The 18122-nt window shown below is 35.4% G+C and overlaps 1 protein-coding gene across 11 annotated transcripts in view; it reads left to right on the top strand.

Annotated features, from left to right (window-relative positions):
• Nucleotides 1–18122, top strand: part of CNTN6 (contactin 6) — a 307467-nt gene that overhangs the window by 41346 nt on the left and 247999 nt on the right. For 9 of the 11 annotated variants that reach the window (XM_026446862.2, XM_026446867.2, XM_026446875.2 and 6 more), the window contains one exon: nt 16008–16143. The exons of the other annotated variants lie outside the window; for them this stretch is intronic. In XM_026446862.2, the coding sequence (XP_026302647.1) occupies nt 16089–16143 (55 nt within the window). In that variant the 5' untranslated portion in view covers nt 16008–16088. The remainder of the gene's footprint in view (nt 1–16007; nt 16144–18122) is intronic. 11 annotated transcript variants of the gene reach the window in all.

Raw genomic sequence — 18122 nt, 5'->3', positions numbered from 1 at the left:
AGGAAAAATGTAGCCATATATCATTGGCATTCATGAGAAAATTCACATTAGATGTTTGAAAGGCAGGTCCCCAGGAGGCAACAGAGAAATCAGGAACAATATTGTGCCAAAAATACCACTCTGGCCAGGACGTCAGGGAGTTTATGTCAGGTAGAGTGAAGGAAAGCAATTTGGAAAGAAAAGATATATGTGCTCTTCTATATGCATTTAGTTTATTTATATGCGTACATCCTCTGAAAAACTAGTATGTCCTGGGAATTGACAAGCAGATTGAGCCTGACGCTTCTAAAATATGTAACTGTGCTTATGTTTCTTTTACTCTAAAACCTCTGAATAACATCTTGCAATATGATCAATACTTTTTCAAGCTCATATTTTTTAAAAATCTGTTTGCGACCAATAAGTCAAAAATGGGATGTGCTCAAATATCACTTTATATTTGGGAGGTCAAGTTTATGCCATTAGAGTTTACATACAGATTACAAAATATTTTTTCTTTCTAGAGATGCACCTACTCTGGTGTCATAAAAATCAGTTGTCTCATTGATGACACACCAGAGCTTTATGTTTTTTGAAATGTGGGCTGGGTATGGTGGTTCAATCCTGCGATCCCAGCCCTTTGAGAAGCTGAGGCAGGAGAATCATTTGAGACAAGGAGTTTGAGAAGAGCCTGGGCAACATAGCGAGACCCTGTTTGGGGCAAGAGGATCATTTGAACCCAGGATTTCAAGGTTACAGTGAGCTGTGATCCCACTACTGCACTTCAGCCTGGATAACACAGGGAAACTCTGTCTAAAAAAACAAACAAAAAAAAAAAAAAAGTGAAGATGTAGGTGGATGATATCATCCTTGCTGGGGGTCACTTTACTGCAGAAAGAATTTCACTTCTTTCCCTCTTCTAGAGTGTTTGAATAACAGTCACTTGATGACAGTTAGTTCAGCTTAAACCTGCTTGGTTTTCTTCATTCCCCTTATTTAAAAAAGTCGTATGTATCTGTTTTCAAGGAGACTGTACTGAATTCTATCAAGATAACAGGAAGAACAATGAATCAAAATTATTATTGCTTCTGCGAGGCTCTTTCTATAATATTCCTGAAATACATTTAAGGTACTCATAAGTAGCAACCAGTCACCCACTCATTCACTGAATGAATATTATTTAATGCATCACATACATAAGGACACATACACAAGATCCTGAAAAATACACCAAGCAATATGTCGTAAAAGGAGACATGCCATGAATATTTTATTTATTCATTTATTAAAGATAAATCGATTAGAAGTTGAAAAGAAAGTGGAAATACTTTTAAATGAAGGTTTAATGAAAATTTTCGTAGAATAAGGTCATTGAATCTTGACAATAATAAAATTAGAGAATTCCAAGGAGATGGACCAACGTAAACAAAGATAAGACATTCTTCAAATAACCTGATCTTTTCAATTTGATTGTTTTGAACTTACTTTTGTAGTAATAATAATAATAGCAGCTAGTATGTATTGAGTGCAGACTGCCTATAAAATATTGTTCTAAGCGGTTTATATGAATAAACTTATCCTCGCCTTAAATGTGGAAAGTAGCTACCATTATTAGCCCCATTTTACGACGAGGAAACTAAGGCACAGAAGAGTTAAGTAACCCACACAAATCCTTCACCTAGTGAGAGGCACAGGCCAGATTTAAACATGGGCAGCCTGGCTATATAGCATGGACTCAGCTGTGACTGCCCCCTCTTGAGCACTCATGGAGCCAGTCAGTGATTTTATTTTCTTTTCCATTTTCCTACAGACACGGGGAGACTGACAAAGTCAATGCTGTCTTGGATATGTGAGCTCAGGGCCAAGCAAAATAAACTCCTAGATTATGTTGGTAGCTATGCTCTAGAATTAGGACTTCTGATGACATCATGCAGGGAAAAAGGATTACTGTTAGGGAAACATGTATTCTCATATTTTTCTTTCCTTCCTTGAATCCTCTAAATCTGACTGGTCACCATCAAGACTGAAGCAAAGGCAGTATCTAGAGCAACACACTGCTGTGGATCTCACTACAGCCCTTTCCTTCCTGGATGTTTTCTCAAAAGTACCTTCACAATCAATCTGGGTCAAAAGATCTGGGTACAAGGCCCAGACTGACCGTATAACATCGATGTGCTTTTGGTCCATTACTCGAAGTAGTGTTATATTACTTGGAAGTCGGCCTCCTCCTTTTCACCACAGCATCTTGACTTTTACACTTGTCTTTATTGAGTTGCCTGCTCTCCCATCTCAATTTGGAAATCTGAGACCAGAGCTGTTGCTCCATTTACTCAACTAATGTTGCTGATGATAAGTAGTAGGACTGTCACAGAGTCCTTTGGGTTCCTGGCCCAGTGTTCTTTCCACTGAGCTAGTTAACCTAAGCCCTTGGGGAAGCTCTGCAGAAGGTATTTTTTCTTCCCTGTAAGTGTGATTTTAGCATCCTGACATAATCCCCTCCACACTGCTATAGCCCATGATACTCTTGCCTAGACCTGGATACAAATTAAGATCATAGTTTTGTCCCAAGTCACCTACATTTAGAGGGTACAAAATGTAAAACAATGCTTTTAAAAGAATATGAAGAATTTATCCTCTGTGGTTACAGGAAAGTTAGTTAATCTCCCTGAACCTCAGTTGTTTTTTTTTTTTTTTTTTTTTTTTTTTTTTCTGGGTAGTTTAAAAAATCAAATGAGACAATTTATCTAAGAAAGCATCTTTCACATTATAAATCAGTTTACAAAAGCAGGGCACTATTTATATAAACATGAATTTCCAGATATTAGAAGGTGGCAATGTCTGCTGTTAGTAAGAATGCAGGAAGCACACAAGCAGTGTTGAAAAATCTTAGATAATATTTTAATCCCCTGCCCTTGGAGAAATGTATCATGAGGTCAGTGGGTGAATTTCTTTGTATGCAAATTGTATCTCCTTTGGATACAATTTGCAAAGGGCTGAGGGAAGAGGTTGGACCCCCAGGCCCCATACCACAAAGTATTTCTGCTCAGCAGTCATGTATTTTGCAAAAATAACCCACCCTCAACAAAGTAATGCCTGATTTAAGTTTCCGCAATGTCTAAAAGCCAGGGCACCTAAGATACTGAGATGAAATAGCATTCCCTGTTCCCAAATGAGTAACGCTATTTCTCACTCTTTTTTATTTTTATTATTTCAAAATTCTTGCCTCTCTATTGCAGAGAAATTTCCCAGAGTTTTGCAGCATCACTGTTGACAGGCAACCACATTTTCCTCCCAAGGCGACTCCTATTTCTGTGAGGTCAGGATTGCCAATGGGAGCACATATCAGGGGATGGGTTGATGGAAGAGAAGGCAAAAGGTCCAATTGTCCAGGGGCTGGGGACCATGAACCTTAGCCAACAGGAACAGAATGGAATCAGTGTACATCCTGCTGTCAGTGCTCTGTGATTATTTTCCCCTTTCCTTCTTCTAATGGATACGCTTGGAAGAAAGTGCATTCTTTCTCAGGAGAGAGCTCAGAACTGCACGGTTTTAGTGTATTTATTGTGCTATATATATATATACACACACACACACACATATGAATACACTGCATATACACTACTATATATGTTATATATATTAGTTTCAATAATTCTTTTCTGGGTAGGTCAGAAAATTCACATTTCTATGCATTATTAAAAAGAAGTTATGAGGCCGGGTGCAGTGGCTCACGCCTATAATCTCAGCACTTTGGGAGGCCGAGGTGGGTGGATCACCTGAGGTCGGAGTTCAAGATCAGTCTGACCAACACGGTGAAACCCCGTCTCTACTAAAAATACAAAAAATTAACTAGGCATGGTGGTGAACGCCGGTAATCCCAGCTACTCGGGAGGCCGAGGTAGGAAAATTGCTTGAACCTGGGAGGCAGAGGTTGCAGTGAGCCGCCATTGCACCACTGCACTCGAGCCTGGGCAACAGAGCAAGACTCTGTCTCAAAATAGAGGAAGTTATGCCATCTTGGGTGGTCAGAGAGTCACTGATTGGCATGAAAGGAGTTAAAATCCACCCAATTTTCCTGACCACTTTTATAAAACAGAGAAAATTTCGTAAGTTAATCTCTTGTGGATATCTTGGGCTCTTTGAAATTTAGAGAGCTCTATTACATCCTTTATTAATTGACCCTAAAAAAATTAGGAGCAGTCTGTGTGGTAGGTAGTATTGTCACAATATTTACAGTGGGCAACCCAAGAACAGAAGTTCTAAGACTTACACAAACTACGTTGTTAGCTATTGACACAGTTAGGATTCTGAGACCTCTGTAATTATTGTCCGTGCCTCTTTCCCCTTGATTAGACTTTCCCAAAGTGTGTTCTGGGAAGCATTCACTGTTAAAAAGCACTACAGAAAACTGAATCCTATGATCATGGAAGTTTGGGAAACAGTGCAGGCTATACCCCTGTCTTCAAGTTCTGTAATATACATTGGCACTGGAGAGATACAGAAATCCCGCAGGAAATAAACTGTTTCGCCTTATTTAACCTTGAATTTTGCATATTATTTAGCTGCATGGTACTTTTTTTAAGTGCCATAAACACACTGTAGGAACCCTTACCCAGTGCCATCTAGCTTTATAACAACTTAGTGTGGGAGTCCTCAATTTGCACCTCTAATAAGTAGAAATGTTTCCTTTTCAATGTTCAGATTTGAGCAAAATCTCCCAGAGTAAGCTTTGGGCAAAACTGTAAAGTCTGTAAGACTGGCCATTGTGATGAAAAACATGGATTTAGAATTATGATGATACTGGTCAAATGAGGGATTTTTCTGCCACTTATTAGCTGTGTGCACTTTGTCCGGTTACTTAGTTCCTCCCAGTTTCAGTCTCTTCACCTGTAAAATGAAAGCAATAATTGTATACCCCTTATTTGACTGCCATGAAGATGAAATGAGGCAGTGCATGCAACTCCTGGCATAGAATCTCGCTTCTGTTCAGTATTTGATAAATTCTATTATTACTATTATTCTCATTATTTTCCATTTCAGCCTACCTCCTGGCATCCCATTCTGTCTCTTCCTCCTCCTATTTTTCTACCCTGTCACACAGTCTTAAACGACTCTGCTTCCAGCTATCTTGCTTACCTGCTATAGTGCAGAGATGCCATACACAATGCCTTCCAAGACTGGGCAGGTAATATGAAAGAGTGAAGGGACTAGGTGTGAGACAATAGGGGGTGTCCCCCAAACTATGGCAAATGCTTGTGTTAAAGGGCCAGTCACTCCTGATATTTGTGCTTGTTAATGACTTTTTGTTCTATTTTTACTGCATGGAAATATGGACTAGTGATGCCAAATTTTCAGATATTTAATGAGAAGTCAATGTTCATTTTTATATGTAATTTTCCAATTTTTAAACACTCTTTTTGAGAACCTGTTAGACTACCAGTTGATGACCCCTGGATCAGAGGGTTTTTAGCATCCTGTTCCTATATAGTAATAAAGAGCTGCAAGTTTAAAAGTGTTTCAGAGGTCATCTAGTTGAACTTCTACTTGATCAGAAATATTATTTATAATATACTAAAAAAGGTGTCATTTTTCTACTCCTAGACATAGAGCCCTATGCATCTCATGGAAAAAAACATTGCACTTTGTATGTACAAACTCATTGAATTCTCTTATGAACCCCATGAGGTAGATGCTACTTTTTCCATTGTAATTATCATGTAATCCAGGCTTAGAAAACTAGTTTACCTCTTCTAAAGTCACCAAGCTATTAAGTGTCTGGTAGATTTGAAGAATGGAATTCCAGATGGTTTAGGTTTCAAAGCCGGTGCACTTAACCACTGGCTAAACAATTCTACTTGTTAAAATGCTCAGGGCTGATATTAAGCTGAAATTTGCTGCCCTGAAATGTCCACTATTTGGTCCCAGTTTTGCTCTCCTGAGACACAAATAATAAGTTTAATCTTTCTTCCACAAGGCAGCCCTTCAAATATTTGAAGATGGCTCTCCTCTGCCTGCTAAATCCTCTCTTCCCCAGGCTAAACATACTCATTTCTTTTCACTGACCCTCATAAGTCATGGCTCTCAGCCACTTCATCATCCTTGCACTGCTCCCCAGGAGAGTATTTCAATTTGTCAAAGTTCCTCCTAAACCATGATGCTCAGAGAGAACACAATCCCTCTGTGTAGTTACACAAGTGCAGGTCAGGATGGAACTAGCACCTCCCTGGTTTTGGACACCATGTTTTTATTAATGCAACCTGAGAAATGCCAGATTTTTAGCAACTGTGTAACAAGATAAGCAAACACTGAATGTTGGTCCAACTTCACACTATAGAATTTTCTTATCTGCTTTTTTTTTTCAAATGTGAATTGAAGCAAAGCCACTTTAACTCACTCTACTCCTACTCAATATATTTAAGCAGGTCATTTTTAAAATTTAAATATGTTACTTAGTACATATTCTTATTAAATAACATCTTTATTTACTGTTTTGGCTGACACTGATCTGTTTCATTTGTTTTTCTTTAATTTGACAACTGCAGCAAAACAGAAGAGAAAGAAACATTTTCTGTAGTGTGACCACTTTTTCTTAAATACATTCAAAAAGGGAGGGATCTTTCCCCTACTGCTCTAATATTGCTTGCAGATAAGTCTATTTATATTTCCCCCAAAACAAAATTTTAGAAAGTGCTTTGCACACATTCCTGAATAGGATCTTGCTATATTATTGTTTTATTTAGTTTTTTTTTTTTTTAAATTGGAAAATATGAGAAAGCAAAAACACTGAAAAGAAAATCTGCTGCTTGTCATTTTACTTACGTATATGTGTTATATATTATATCTATATAATTATATATCTATTTGTATGTATGTATCTACTTCATTATTTTCATTCCAGATATTTCTGATTTCTGCTATCTGATACACTCACTATCTCTTCTAGCTTTCTGTGATTCTTAGGTTAATCAAATATCCAATAGGATTGGGCTGAGAACTTACCACTAGAAACTTCTCTGTAGGCCAACTTTTAGCCCAGGGGTTGGAAAACTATGGCCATGAATTAATTATTCTTCACCTGTTTTTTGTAAATAAAGTGTTTATTTCAAAAACTGCCACTTCCATTTGTTTATGTCTTGAGTAAGACTAGTTTTGCATCCTAATACTACAGTTTAACAGTGGCAACAGTGCAACAGCGACAGGGCTGGATGTATTTGCAATCTAGTCCTTTACAGTCTTTTACAGAAAAGATTTCCCAGTCTCTGCTTTAGTAGTTAGTAAGTAGTCCCTGCATTCTATTATTGAATTCATTGCTGAGAGCTGAAACTAGCATGATTTTCTATCCCTATACTAAACGACACTGAAAGCATAAACAATTTAGCTACTTGCTTCAGGAAATTGCTTCTAGAGGATAAAACTTACTTTTCAAGACCAACATCACCATCTGTATCAAGAGCCTGACCTTCTTGTACTTACCAAATTAAAGCTATTATACCCTAATCTCTACTCACTTCTAACCAGCTCCTCATCTTGCAAGAACAACCTTAAAATCACTTAACCCAGATCATGAAGCCCTAAAAATATTATTAAAAAAAAAGAAAAGAAAAGAAACTTCAGTTGAATTACATTTAAAGGACTTTAATTGAGCAATGAACAATTCAAAAATCAGGCAACCCCTGATTCTGAGACAACCCCCAGAATCACAGCAGATTTGGAGAGATGCCAGGGATACTTTGTCATCAAAACAAATTTGGAGAAAATAAAAGGGAAGTGACATACAAAAATCAGAAGTGAGGTACAGAAACAGCTGGATTGATTACAGACTGGCAGTTTGAACACTCAGCAGTGTATGACTGGTTGAAGCATGGCTGCTGGGATTGGCCAAGGTTCAGCAATTGTTATAGGCACATATTCCTAAGTTAGGTTTTCAATCTCATCTACCTATTAAGTTAGGTTACAGTTGGTCCACAAGGACTCAAATATAGAAGTATGAATTTCTTCTCAGGCCATTTCTAGTTTGTATTAACAATATCATCCACTTACTTCTCCTTCTGAGAAAGTATTACAACTCTGCCAAGTTCTATTCTCCCTGACTGTGGAAAGTCTAGCAAACTCAGATTTTCCCAATGAATAAGTATTTCTTGTTACCTTTTTGGCAATGGAAAGTCAACATTACAAATCCTCAAAGCTATAGCACCATCACTCATCCACATTCTCGTATTCTGATTAATATAAATACAAAGAGCATTTCTATAAAATATAATTACGTGCACATTGCAGGTTGAAAAACACGTGCACACAGAGGCTGGAGCTATGCTTTGGTGATGTGTACGGTGTCCCAGATCAAGAGGTCACATAGTAGAGGGGACCCTCAATCAGGGATCTGCCTTCAAGTCCCAGGTCTCATTCTAGGTCATGAACTAAACTATATTTAGTTAACTATCACCTATTTATATAAATAATGACAACTACTTATCTCCTCTAGGCCTTGGTTTCCTCAGCTATGAAAGTAGAAAGCTGGCCTCTATTATCCATATAGTTTCTTTCAATTCTGAAATTCATTGAAAGTATCATTTTTCAGCAATCTTAAAACTAATTTCTTCACACTAGTATCTTTCAGCAAGACTCCATGGCCTCAAGCAAAAGGCATATGACAGAGACTCTCTTGATGACTGAGTTAAGATCTACAGCTTGGTTTCTCTGATTAAAAAAAAAAAATTGTAGAAATTATTCTGACTATTTCCATAACAAACATATTTGCATTTATTTCATGCTGTTAACAACTTAACAAGTAATCATGGCTCCTCTAAGAAAAGCAGTACTGCTTCTTCTATGATCACATTAACACGCTGTGTTGTATTTTTCTACTAATCTATCATCTATTATGACTGCCTATTTTGAGAGCTTGGCATAACAATTATCATAAGTGATAGCATTATATTCTGAAAACAAAGAATTTGATGGCACAATTTATCTTGCTACTTTGCCTGACTTAATGGTGGTGGGGTTTCCTAGTCTATACTATATTTTTCTCAGATCACAAATAGTTCACTTTTTAATTTATTATTGATTTAGCTTGATAGTAAATAACTTCATGAATGCTAAAGTTGGAAATCTGTTATAAAAATTATTAAAAATCTTCTCTTCCTTCTGGCCATGGATTTTTATCACACTGAAATAAAACTGTAGAGCTACCTGAAGAAAGTGAATTTGAGATTTTTAATCTATCTGGTTTAGCTAATTAACTGGTCAATTAAAAACAAAAGGGCAATTAGTACTGCACACATTTGTTTTGATGATGAACATGACAACTGAAAATTGTTCTTGATCTTTGCTATGAAATCCTTTAGTGTTAAAACACTGTTGCTGTAAATAAGGGGAGAATGAAGCCCATTAGAAGTCACGCACTTGCAACAATGATTTCCTGATAAACTAAAGCAACACCAGTAAGACAATTAGAGAGAGAAGCTGCCCAATATTTCAAAGTAATATTCCTCCATTGACCATCCTACTGCCCGCACTTACAGCAATAACCAAAGCCTTTCAGTAGTAGTTTCTACTTTTCCTGCAGCCAATGTGAGAAAATCATTTCATGTACTGCAAAAGAGGTAAGAAAAAGGTATAATTTGTAATTGACCTGAGGATTTCCATAAACAGTATGTATTAATGCACATAATTCTCCAGTGTCCAAGTCGGTGTTGCCTAGATGTATTTATAGAAATTAAAAAGCACAATGTTGAGAGAATTGGACAGGAATAATTTCCTATTTTCCCCCACCATAGAGATGTCTTAAATTATTTTAGACATTTTCTGTAGCTTCTAAGTTAGATTGGGAAGTACCAATCCTTCATGAGCACCTTTCAGAAGCTTATTACAGAGCTATGAGTGCACATCTACCCCGTCTTTTTATTCAAGAAATTGAACCTAGTTCTCACCGAAAAAAAAAAAAAAAAAAAAAAAAAAAAAGCTGGAAAACTCCTGTGTAAAAGATAAATGAGAGAAAAACATAGATGCCATCTCTGTTTAGGTTAATTTTCATTGTCTCTCAAGTCTGCTGGACAAACCAAAGTTTAACATGGCAGCCACCTTCCAGAATTCTCCTGATGCCTGAGGTCCAGCCATTATTTGACTTCTGCATTTATTTCTGGTTTCCTGGCAATTGTGCACATTTACAGACTAACGAATGGTTTTAAAGCCAGGAAATAGAGTGAGTGAAACTTTTCCATTCCTAAAAAAAAATAAAAATAAAAATAAAACATGATTATTCCAAACCAAACAGAGAAAGTCTTAATGTTGTCTGGTTTAAGTATAATTAGCACTGTGTATAACCTCACTGTCACAGCAATAATTTCTGAGTTCTTTCATCTGCCTTCAGGGATCAGAAGCAAGTCAGTGAAACATGGTGAGAAGAGGTCATATAAAGACAGGGCTCACAGTCTGAAGCTACTTCAAAATACAGGATTGCATCTTTTTCTACTAAATACATGGTATTCTTGTTGAGTATGTATACATTGAGTTAGAGAAATACAGTTGGATAATCCTTTAACAGAAATCGTCACAGCCAAATGTGTTTTAGAGTTTAGAATTCATTAAACAAGAGATCAGCAAAAGAAATTCCAGAAGCACGAAAGCCAGAAAGGGTCAGATAATAAATAGGTTCAGCTTTGCAAGACATGTGGTCTCTGGAGCAACTATTCAGCCCTGCCTTTGTAGCACAAAAACAGCCATAGACAATACATCAATAAATGGGCATGTTGGGTTGCAGTGAAATTTTATTTACCAAAAAAAGGCAAAGGGCCAGATTTGGTCAACAGGCTTGGTTTGCTGACCCTTGTTTTAGCCTTTAGAAAGGCAATGTGGTACAAATTTATATGTGTTTCTATATATTTATAAATTTATGTGTACAAATTTATATGTATTTCTATATACTTATAGATATGTGTGTACAAATTTATATGTATTTTTATATGCATGTATATATGTATTATAGATAGATATGTACATTAAAGGTACATATAAATTTGTGTGTGTGTGTATATATATATGTATGTATATGTCCAATGAGCAATACACTTATCATCAACCAACATCTTTGTTTCAGCAGAAAAATACATCAATATTTATAACAAGTTGAGTGAAAAGATCTAAGCAACCACACATTGCTTGGTGTGTATTGCTTGGGGACAGTTCTCTGCCACCAAATAAATTTTGCCACCAAGTTTACATGTAATTTTCAACTTTCAAATATTTTTTTTTAATCGCAAGAAAAGGGATTATGGACCTGTACATACTCTTTTCTTGAAGTGTTTGAAATTGTTACTTTTGTACTGAAAAATTTCATGCAAGTAAAAGTAAATACACGTGGTCTGGGGGGACAAATTTTATCCATTAGTGACAGAACAATATTCTCAGAAGTTAGTTTATGAACCAAGATACTCACTACTCTGGGCCAAATTATCATTTAAAAGACCTCACCTAAAACAAAATGCTGGTGATACATTTTTGAGAATCTTTTTAAGTTCTAGAAGTTTCTTTGCGTTAGATTTACATCCTGATTTTCCTTTATTAGTCCATTTTGCCTCAAGTGACCTGTAGGATTCCAGGAACCTAGAATTAATTCCTGTGGCTATTTTGCATGTCAGTGACTAGCATAAATTTCACTTACTGAATATTTCTACTCTATTCTGCTGTGAGTATGTAACTACACTTTTCTTATTTGCATTGTTGTCATTGAGCCAGAGTATTCTCCTTCCTTAGGCATTTAAACTTTTACGAATGAAACTTTTACAAATGGCAACTGATGCATAAGTATTAGCTATTCAGGCTAGTATGATAGAGGAATGCCAAATAAAACATCTTTCGGGCTTTGCCCTCATTATAGTATGCTGATAAGCAATCAGATGATAAAGGGCAACATTTGCTATGAATTATACACTGGATGGAATCAAACCATCTTAGAATATTAGAACTGAAAGAAACTTGAAGGTGACTTCTAGGTCAAACCCTCCAATTTTCAAAGGAGGAAACTGACAATCACTGTTATTGTATATGAATCACTCAATGTTACTCAGCTGGTTAAGAGAAAGAGACAATAATAGAAACAAAATCTCTAGATTCCCAGTGTAGCCTTTTTCTCTGTAATATTAGGTTGTTCAGCTGTCAAATACAAACCTAGCTCATGCTTACTGAATAGCTATGAGCTCTGCATTAGACACCACGCCAAGTATTATAAGTAAGCGTTACACATGGTGTTTATCATCAAGGTAAAGTACAAAAACCTTGGCAATATAATGGAGTCTTTGATAAGTGCAAGCCTTAGGAGAAATATATTGCGTCAGTCTGCTCTAGAATCTTTAAGAGAAACTTCATATAAATTTGGGATAAACAATAAAGGGGGCCAGGTGCTGTGGCTCATGTCTATAATCCCAGCACTTTGGGAGGCCAAGATGAATGGATCACTGTACGTCAGGAGTTCAAGGTCAGCCTGACCAACATGGTGAAACGCTGTTTCTACTAAAAATACAAAATTAGCCAGGCATAGTGGCATGCACATGTAATCCCAGCTACTTGGGAGACTGAGGCAGGAGAATCACTTGCTCTCAGAAGGCAGAGGTTGCAGTGAGCTAAGATCGTGCCATTGTACTCCAGCCTGGACAACAAGAGCGAAACTCCATCTCATAAAAAAAAGGTGGGGGGTGGGGCTTGTCAGATTACTTAGGCAGAAGGAGACAAAAACAAAATACAAACAGGACTAGGCAAAAATTTGTCTTCTTGGCTCACATATCTTAGAATTCCAGGGGTTTAGGTAAGATGTTTCATGATTCTACAATACCGGGTATGATTATAGGTTCTTTGGATGATGGAATAAATCACAATAACACTCAGATATAGAAAAAGCAGAACTCTGCTTCTTGCAGCTCTAAATAAGTCAAAGTCCACAAAGGAAATTGTACCCAGGAACAGAACTACAGCAAGCTGGGACTGTTGGAGGTAGCTTGCAAATGGAAAATAGGATAGAGATGACTAGGCTTTGCAGGTCTCCGGCGGAATGGGTATTTTAAATAATTTTCTAGCCCAAGGAAGTAGGGACCATTTCTGGGTGTTAGAGATTTGGGGATCTATGGTATTTGGAGCTATGTGTATTATAACCCAGGATTATTAAAGCCTAATAAGGGATATATTTGGCCTAGAGCCTTAGCAAACTGTCCATGAAGGGGAATTGAAAGTTTTTAGCTGTGGCTGCAAACTTCCGTCAAGATAACAGTTGTGAGATACACCAGATCAACAGGTTTATTATCTCTTGATAACTTAATGGAGAGATTATATACTTTTTCTAATAATATTGACAAAGGTCCTGGCTTTGACTGCCATTGGTTTCAATTAAGCAATATGCTGAATTCTTTACAAAATATTGTAGCCAAAGAAATAGATTACTGATTGACAATGACCTGGTCATATGCTGGTTCCTGCAGCTGGAAGGTGGAGGCAATAACTCCCTGACTGTATTGTCTGATGGTATATAGGGAGATGGTTCCTCAAAAGAAAGTCACAGACCTTTTATCACAAGAAGAAGACAGAATTATTGGTTAAAAAAATGAATATCCATTAAATAAGTGTACCATATAATTTATGTTATAAACTGAGGCTCTTTTGAGAAAAAGAATCTATTGATAATATTGATAATTCTGCCATGACAATTGGATACATGGAAACTGTCCAGTGAAAACAAATATCTATGGTCATGCTACCATTGTACAGTTTTTCAGAGAGATACAGACCCTAAGGAGGAATTCTATATTAATTAAATGCATCTATATAGAGATAATACCTAATGCACGTGCTGCACAGGAAATAGATCTTTGTCACAAGATTGGAAGTATTTAGTAGTAGTCTCGTGAGAAAAGGAAGATGAGAAACCTATTGTGTATAGTCTTGAATATCATTCCAAAGACTTTGGATGTTTGTGAAATTGAAAGCGATTAAACTCTCCATTGAATAAACAGGCATAATTGGACCAATCTTTGTTTTAGGAAGAAAATTTTGATGTAACATTTAAATGAGTAGAAAGGACAGGAGATTTAGGGCAGGAAGACTATTCAGAGATCCATTTTATTTTTAATCTTCAAAGCCACTACTCTGTTTAAAACCTTCATTATTCCTTTCTTGTACTATAAATGTAGCCTTTAATTACTCTGTATAATTCCACTTTTTACTCCATCTCTTTCATTCTCCACGGTGGCCAGAGATACAACGTAAATTTTGATTCTGTTCTGCTTTAAATTCTCAATTATAATCCGAAAGTACAACATTCATATGCATTAACATGTCCTAAATGTCTTGTATATTTCAGCCTCTTTCCCTTTCTCCAACCTTGTCTCATGCCACAGTCCTTCTGAGTATCAAACTGGACTTTCTCACATCTTTGAACATGCAACTCAAGCCTTGCTATAGGACCTGGGCACACTGTCTCTCTTTTGTTTAGGAAGCTAGTCTCATCCTTCCTTCATACCTATTGTAATCCCTACAACTCTTCACTTTTCACCCCATGTACACATACTCTTTGCCTGGCAAAGAGCTACTCGTATTTCAAGCCTCAGCTAAAAAATGCTAACTGAACTACACCCTATAAATCTCATACATCTTACATTTTTCTTTAATATTATCATATTTACTACACAAATATTTACCTGTGTGTGTAAGGTTTTTTTGTTTTTGTTTTTCTGTTTTCGTTAAATGTCTCTCACAAGACAGCAGTACCTCAAAGGTAGAAATGAAGGAATTTAGGCTCACCATTAACACCTTAGTGCCCATTGTCTTGCAAAGAATGTAATTATAAAAGGGAACAAATAAATAAATGTTTATGAAAATGTAATAAATGAATCAATGGATATAACATATGATCTAATTTATGTAAGGTGATAAAGGTTGTGGTGTCAAAAGGATTGGAAAGATAATGTCAGATATGAGAACATTTGAGAAAGAACATTGACTCAATATATATGTTGACCCCTGAATATTGTTTTTCTTCCTGTGATTTTTATCTTTTGATTAAATTTGGAAAGCATTTAACTTAAATTTTATTTAAATGTTAAATACAATCAATGTTTTTGGTTTAAGATGAAGGAACTCATGACAGAAAGAAATGAAAGATTTTTAAAGTTTAAAAATACATCAGAGAACTGATAAAAATTTTATTATTTACTATCATCACACTTAAACTCCACATGCTTCCAAAAAATATTTAAGGTTTCAATAAAATATGTTTCCACTATGTTAAAGTTTCCAAAGGCTCTTATCACTTGATATATAATAGTTTTATCAAATGTAACCTACTACATCTCTTGATAGAAAAGCTGCAAAATTATATCATAAAAAGGTCATAGAAATAATAAAGGCAATAATAGTGGCTGTTTTTGTAAACAATCAACCATACTCTTTTACAGTCATAGAGTTCATAATAACTGAGCTTAATTGTCAAGATTAGTTGCTGAGCTTACCTACATGAGTTGCTACAGACCATGGACATAGATGAGTTTATTCTGAGCTTATTCTAAGTTTTTGTCAGTTTAGGAGTTTTTATGAACCTCTTATTAGATTTCTTTTTTGGGCTAAAGGCCAAACTAACACTTTATCTTGATTTCATTTATCACTACATAGCTTAAATGTCAAAATAAATTAAAGAAAATTATGATGCAACCCCTTAGGAAAAGCATGTGTCATACCTGAAAGATAACACTGCTAGAAATTGATTTCTTGCAGAAATTTTGTAGCACAAGATTAATTTTATTTCTTGTGATATTAGGACAAATAATGTTTTCTAATATTTCAGGTGTGAATTGAAATTAAGAAAATATGAGCTGGAATTACTGGAGTTTGCAGAACAAATGTATGTGTAGAAAGCATCCATTTAGGTTGCTTTATTTTGAATAATAATATTAATACTAAATTGAATTAATATGCAGCAAATATATGCTTATTAAAATATTCATGTTTGTACATTTTTCATTTCATGACAATTTGGTCTCTTTCAGACTCTTGAGATACTGACTGGAAGATAAACTTTTTTTTCCATCTGATTGTATGGGAGAAATTTTTGACCTTAGAAAGTGGAAATGAGGTTGCTATGGAAACTGGTAATTCTGCTGCCACTCATAAACTCTTGTGCAGGTAAAGTGTTCTGTTATTATGAGTTTTGATTGATAAATATATTAGCATTGTATTTCTTTCTATCGGTGAAGAAATTTTCAAAATGCACAATTTGTATGTTATTTGAATGACTAAGTGATAATGTTTTGAAGGTAACCTCTATGACTCAGACAGGGAAAGTTTAATCCTTAAAAATGTATCAAATGCCAGTTTTAAATGGAAACTAACATTATTACATTTATAAATTGTCAAATATGACATTTTTATACAATGTAATTATGTAATATTTAATTATGTAATAAAGTAGTATGGCATTTTTATAAAAGAATGCAATTAAATATTTTTACCACCAATAAACAGTGAATAATTTTTCTTATTTTCATTATAGTGAAGTCTTTAAAAAATTACAATTAAAACATATTTTCTCGCATGTTTAGAATTTGATATGACAAAAAAATCAAAGCTATATTCATTTACAAGAAAAGGTAATATGAAATGTTACCTAAGAACTAGAAATAACCTTAGATGTATTTTCTTTTTAATTATTGCAAAAGAATAGACAAGAACATGTTTTTATATTCAACTTAAACATGTTAATATCTGTGTATCAGTTAACTTTTGCTTTGTAACAAGCCATGCCAAATGTGAGTGTAATAAAATAACAAATAATCATATATTTAGTTGATAAATCTGTGTGTTGGCAATTTAGGATGGGCTCAAATGGGTCTTCTTTTGGTTTTGCCTGGGTGCACTGCATCTTTGATGAGCTGAGTCATCTGAGATGTGACTACTCTAGAACATTCCTAACTGAGACAACTGTGCTGCCATGGCTCTGGTCCAAATGTTACCCTCTATGAGTCTGGGTTCTTTTATATGGTAACTGTCCAGGATTTCAAGAAAACAAAAGACAGAAAGATGTAGCATTTCCTGATGCCAAGGCTTGGAACTGCTACATTGCCATTTCTGTGACATTATTTTGACAATTGTAAGTCACAAGACCAGTCCAGCTTCAATGGATATGGAATGATACTACATCTCTTGATAGAAAAGCTGCAAAATTTTACCATAAAAAGGCCATAGAAATAATAAAGGCAATAATCGTGGCTGTTTTTGTGAACAATCAACCATAGTCTGTTACAGTCATAGAGTTCATAATTACTGAGCTTAATTGTCAAGATTAATTGTTGAGCCTAACTACATGAGTTGTTACAGAGCATGGACATTTATTAGATCATGGGATTATCAAAGAAGCCTCTCTTCTACCATGCTATGCTTCTTCCCTCTGACTATGTGATGATAGGTATTAGTGAAGTTTCACATACTTACAACAAAGCAGTAATATATTGAGAGACGTGCAGAAATAAGCATAATAATTTACAAGGCAGAAACACAGTAATTGTAAAGGACATATATTTTATAGCAATCTTGAGAAATAGATATGCTGATCTTAAAAGGAATGAGAATGCTAAAATACGCAGAAATCAACCAGGAGATTCAGAAAACCACATAAATAAAAGCAATTTTACCACTAGCAAAGCTAACAGCTAGAAGTGCTATAGTTATATTTACTCAAAGTGATTACAGTATTTTCATTGGTGACACTTCTAAGTCTCTAAAACAAAGATTTGGGGTTAAATAATAATGTATTCCTTTTTTGATAATAGATTAAGAAAAGACAGAAAAAGTCATCAAGGTGCCCCCAAATCATACATGTATGAATAAGAATTATATTCCTACTCTTAAGTTTCATCTTCCTGTCAAAATTCAACATTAACATTTTGCCCTTTAAATATGTATATTGAATTAGCATAGGATCTCTAAAAGACCTTTCGTGTTAAATTGAAATAAATTATTATTCTCAGAACACATATCAAATCTGAGAAATACTCCAGCTCTTATATTAACTTTTATTTATCCAAATTGGATGTGATTCAACATGCCCTGTTGCTTTATTCTAATGGGTGAAATAATCATATACCCTTGGTGCACAATTTCATTGT

Source organism: Piliocolobus tephrosceles, chromosome 2 (assembly GCF_002776525.5).
Source record: "Piliocolobus tephrosceles isolate RC106 chromosome 2, ASM277652v3, whole genome shotgun sequence".
NCBI classification, from domain to species: Eukaryota; Metazoa; Chordata; class Mammalia; order Primates; family Cercopithecidae; genus Piliocolobus; species Piliocolobus tephrosceles.
The sequence above is the reverse complement of the archived record's forward strand: the minus strand, read 5'-3'. Positions and strand labels throughout refer to the sequence as shown.